Source organism: Fukomys damarensis, unplaced genomic scaffold (assembly GCF_012274545.1).
Source record: "Fukomys damarensis isolate Sample0158 unplaced genomic scaffold, DMR_v1.0_HiC HiC_scaffold_9, whole genome shotgun sequence".
Classification (NCBI taxonomy): Eukaryota; Metazoa; Chordata; class Mammalia; order Rodentia; family Bathyergidae; genus Fukomys; species Fukomys damarensis.
The window spans coordinates 39,416,867-39,422,235 of record NW_022900921.1 but is presented as its reverse complement, the minus strand read 5'-3'; the positions used below and the strand labels follow the sequence as shown (position 1 = coordinate 39,422,235).

Sequence of the window (5,369 nt, the reverse complement as noted above, 5' to 3'; positions counted from 1 at the left end):
ACACATAAATAGATCTTGATAAGGTTACATAATTATTCAGTACCTCATGTGTAAAGGTAAAAATTAACTCTTTCATTTCTTCTCTATCCCTACTGCTGCTGTCACCAGTTTCTCTTTCTATGATGGGGCCTCATGGATATATCTCCGCATCAGATTGGCCTTTAATGATTGTAAGTCTCCTCTCCTCTCTCCCCTCCCCTCCCTTTTCTCTCTCTCTCTTTCTTTCTTGGTGATGCTGGGGATGTAATGCAGGGCTTCACCCATGGTAAGCAAGCATTCTAGCATTGAACTATGCCCCCAAACCATTTTTCCTTTTTTAAAATTAATTTTATATTCTAATTGATAAACTTCAAATTTTAATAACTTGGTGGTAACAATATCTTCATAGCTAATAATATATTTGGCTCCAGAGTGACCAGAAAATAGAGGACTGATTCTTAAATTTCAAAGTGTCCACTTTCAAATGATCAAAAAGTTTGACTAATATTGCTTCTTTTCCTACAGTTCTACATGGTGATGTGTATTGTTTATATATTGTATGGTGTGCTCTGGCTGATGTGGTCTGCCTGTTACTGGAAAGATATATTAAGAATACAATTCTGGATTGCAGCTGTTATTTTTCTAGGAATGCTTGAAAAAGCAGTGTTTTATTCTGAATACCAAAACATCAACAACACTGGACTGTCAAGTAAGTTTTGACTGTCTCTTATTATGTAGGAGTTACTTAGTATCAGTGAGCAGAGCTGTGGGAGGTCCTCTTTTGTATGGTGGATTGGAAAGTATCTATATTATACTGATAGTTAAAGAGGAGTGAAGCCAGGAAGAGTATCAGAATGCAATTCTGATCTGGGCAAGTATGTATATTCTTTTTATTTTCTATTTTTCTTCTTGCCAACTTCCCCATTGCTTTTCCTCCTGAGAAAGAATTCTTATTCCCTAGGGCTTAGCTGTGATTAACACAAGGTTCTAGACAGAGGCACTTCAGGTATGGCCATTCCTTTTACTATTTCTCCTTTTTTCCCTCCCATCTTCTTTTCTGTTCTTTAAAAGTGAAAAGGAAAACCTGGGCACAGACCTAAAATCAGTGGCACCACATGGATGTTCCCATGTGCTTGCATGCTGTCTCCCTTCACTCTTGCAAGAGCTTCACGTGACCAGGTGTGGCGCCCTCACAATCACACAGTGAAATGTGTGATGTGAGGGCATCTACAGATATGTGCCCCTGACTTCCCCAAGCTAGATTTCAAAAAGGCCAGAGAAATAGAGGTTCTGTTCTACCACTAAAACTTTGGTAAGGGAGATGGCTCAAAAGTGCCCATAGTGCTCTAAAATTGTACTTCTGAGTGACCACTTACAAAGGCACTCGGTACAGAATTTCAGTAGATTTTGTTCTTAAATACCCCAGAAAAAAAAATGAGTTGAAATATAGACAAAAATAAATTTGTGATAATGATAATCCTCGGAGCTAAGTGATGGGTTCATGGGAATTCATTATACTGATTTCTCCCACTTGGAGAATATTTGAAAATTACCCAAATAGAAAGGCTAAAAAGGCATGTATGGAATTATAAAGGAAGGGCAGACATCCTGGGGTGCAGAGTGGAGGTGTTACTACTCTTAAGTTTTATGCATGTGTGTGCACATGCTCTAAATCATATAATGAAGAAAAGTGGGTCTGCTACTTTGGGTTGAACCATCCTTGGATGTCAGAGAAGATATTCGCCGCCTCTGCTGTTCTACTGATCTGTTTCGTTTTTTTGTTTGTTTGTTTTTTAGTACTGGGAAATCAGCCTAGGGGTATTCTACTGCTGAGCTTAGTTCAACTCCAGCTCTTTTTATTTTTTATTTTGAGACAGGGTCTTGTTAAGCTGCCCAGGCTATCCTCGAACTTATAATCCTCCTGCCTTAGCCTTCCCAGTAGCTGGGACTTCTGGCATGTACCATCTGGCTCTCAAGTCCTGATTTACATTTCACTTTTTGTTAGCTTTTTTTTCAGACCTGCTTGCACCTTCCCAGAATGTAGATTAGGATGACTTTCCTCTTAGTCTGGGTCACTGTGTTACATCTAGTGCCTAGCACATTAGTTCTATTTACAGACCTAACCAGACTCCAAGCTTCAGTAGACAGAGATCAAGGTGTCAATTACTTTTATAACCACACAGTAGGAGCATGATTAACACTTTTGTTTGCTTCGTTTTTTTTGCTGTGTAGGGATTGAATCTAGGGCTTGGCATATGCCAAGCAAGTAATCTCTCACTAGCGAATCCGTTTTACATCCTAACGAATAAGACATCCTGGAGAAGGGAGAACTCAGTGGATATTATGGCTTTCAAATATTTATAGGACAAGAAGAAGGGTACGGTCCTATGTAGCTTCAGGGGGAGCAGGGGAGCTCGGGAAGGGTTTTGGGTTGATGTGAGAAAGCTGTGTCCAGTGGAACTGGTTGGATTTGCAGTGAAATGTACAGGAGGTAGTGAATTTACTTTCCTTGAAGTTTCCAAACATCTTCTGAATATGGCTAATTGGTCTGAGGTCAGAATGCAGTGGTACTTAGTACCTGATTAGAATCTTGGTTGGTAGTAAATTATTTTTTTCTCATACTCAGCCCAAGGTCTGTTGATATTTGCGGAGTTGATATCTGCAATAAAGAGGACATTGGCCCGCCTGCTTGTGATCATTGTGAGCCTGGGCTATGGCATTGTGAAGTAAGTGTTGGTGTATGGTAAAGATAACAAGTCTCTATTCTAGTGATTCAGCCCATCTGCATTATGACCTTGGTGGAACTTGGCTTCAAAAGACAAATCCTAAGGGAAAAAAAATCTCTCTTTTTTTTTTTGTACCGGATATCGAACGCAGGGCGTCATTCTTGACAGGCAGGTACTGTACCACTGAGCTACATCCTCAGCCTGAGAAAAATGTTTAAAAACGTATTTTTAAAATATACCTATGTACTAACTATATTAACTCCAAATAAAGATCCTGAATTTGACGTCCAATAACTTTTATAAATAGGTGAAAAGTCAAAATCTAAAATGACTCTACGTTCAAACAGGTTTATTTTCAGTTTTGTGGATAGTACATTAAGCTTTTGTAGATGCATTTGAGTGTTGTAGGGAGACTGAATTAAACACCAAGTCAGCAGGGTTTCTGACTGGAACTGGCTGTCCCCAGAGGCCCCACTTTCTGGACCCTTCCAGACAGATCTCTCACACACCTGTGACTCACTGGATGTGAATATGAGGGATCTTGTCCTCTATCTTCATTGCTCTTTTCACTCCGTTGTTCTTCCTTCTTCCCTAAAACCTGCTGATTCTCACATGCTCCAGCCTGCCGACAGATTGCTTGCTGCGTCCTTTTACTCTGTCATCTGAGGGCTTCCAGCCTCCCTCAGTCCTTCTTCCTGCACACTTATGTCATTGTTTTCTCCCTGGCACTTCTGTGTGCAAGCGGGCATCCTGACCTTATCTGCTCTCTCATGTCTCCTGCCTCACCTCTCACCCTTCACCTCCTTTCAGTTCCTGATTCCTGTGGTCTTTTTCTAGACTGCCCTCATTTCATAATCTCAATCTTGAGCAATACCTTTTTCAAGTGTCCCCTCCTTTGTTTCCTTTTAACTTTTTCCTCAGATCAACTTTGGTCATTTCTGGCCTAGCACCTTCTGCTGTCCCTTTCCATGTCATGTCTTCACCTTCTTCCTTTAGCTTCATTTCCTTATTCCAGCAGGATACTGACACCCAATGCCTTGCCTTTTCCTTAGTCACCTTCTTGACACAGTCCCAGCCTTGATAAATCCAGCTTTCCATGTGCCTTGCCCTCAGACCCCACAGGGCTCTGAGATGAGCCCAGGACCACACTGCCCAGGGCTATGTTCAGTTCATGACACTGAACTTCAAGTGCACCCATGGTACTGTGGAAGTTTTATAAGATTTCCTTGCCAGACTTTCCTTCTCCCTCTCTGCAGAAGATGATTTTACCCTTTCTCAAACTGCCCAGCCCCTGCTCCCATCCTTCCCCAATGATCTTAGTTCCTTTTTCTCTGAGGAGGGAGAAGCCATCAGCAGTGAGTTCCCCTGCAGTGCTGTCCTCAGATTCTGTCCGTGTCCTGTGTCTGAGCCGTACACAGTGCTTTCCTCCTCTCACTAGGCATAGGCCATCCCTGCCCTTGTGCCTTGTCACGTCAGTGAATGAAACAGCCCCAGAGGTCAGTTTGGTTTTCTGTCGGTTTGTAAGTTTTCCTCTGGTGAGTTGCTTTCAGTTTGCTGTTAGGTCTACCATCTTTCAAAGCAGTGCTCTTTCTGAGCCCCACCCTCTCCTTTGCTTCTTTTTTGCTTCCTTTGCTGTGTGCAGCTTACCTTTCCAAATGAGCCCTCTGTGCTTGTCACCTCACCTCCCTCTTTCTCTTTTGCACCCTGAAGAGGTTTTGCCCCGTAGCTCCATTGAGGCTGCCCTGGTTGTTTGTTGTGACCTCCTTGGCCCTGCCCAGCCTTGGCCCTGGTGCTTTCCCAGCAGCTTCAGTCATGGAGCCTAGTTTTGCTTGGGTGCTAGGAGTTCATCTCCTATTTCTGTCTTATGTCCTTGGGTGATCCTTCCCAGTCTTCTCTGCTGGACTTTCTGAAACCCAGCCTTGGAGTGGCCCACTCTCAGGCCTTGGACCCTGCCCTGTGAATAATACTCCTGGGGCCCTCTCAGTCAGTTCCATGGCCCTAACTTCAGAACACATCCAGAAGGAGCTGTCTCATCCTGTCCACAGGTGCCACCCTGGCCAAACCACCATCTTCTCCCTTCAGTGTCAGGAGCCGTTCTACATAATTTTGGGGAAAAAAAAATCATTTCACAATTAAATTATGATTAGGGCTGTCTGAGGGTTAGTCTTCTTGCCTGCAAGCTGTGGCATGTGGAAACATAACTCCGTTTTGCCTCTGTTCATAGCGAGGCCCCAAGAGTCCTGTGATTCTGTGTCTCAAGGGCAAGATTATATCAGCTGAAGTCATTATGGTTCTTTGACAGCCAAGTAATAATACAAAAAGAGAAAGGTTTCACCTGGGGAGGGACACATTCTTTATCAGTTTAACTCATCTCACCTAAAGTAAGAATGTTTTTGCTCATCTTATCATCCTAATCAACATAAGCTTCCATCAGCATAAGATCCTCATAGAATTATGGACACCCTCTGAGACATCTGGTACTTCCTCCATTTATAAGATCTTGTCAATTTGGGATATACCACTCTGAATCATCTGATACTCCCTATGAACCCAATAAATTGTGCTAATCTTGGAGTGTCTTTGTATTTGCCCTCTGACCTCCTATCTCCCATACTTTGTAATTATGCAAGTCTGTTGTCTTTTTTTTTTTTTTTTTTTTTTTCC

General features: G+C 42.5%; 1 protein-coding gene across 1 annotated transcript in view; it reads left to right on the top strand.

The window, feature by feature from the left end:
- Window positions 1–5,369, top strand: part of Tmem87b (transmembrane protein 87B) — a 73,342-nt gene that overhangs the window by 37,736 nt on the left and 30,237 nt on the right. The window contains exons 11-13 of the mRNA XM_010638183.2: window positions 109–170; window positions 505–688; window positions 2,606–2,705. Coding sequence (XP_010636485.2) covers window positions 109–170; window positions 505–688; window positions 2,606–2,705 — 346 coding nt within the window. The remainder of the gene's footprint in view (window positions 1–108; window positions 171–504; window positions 689–2,605; window positions 2,706–5,369) is intronic.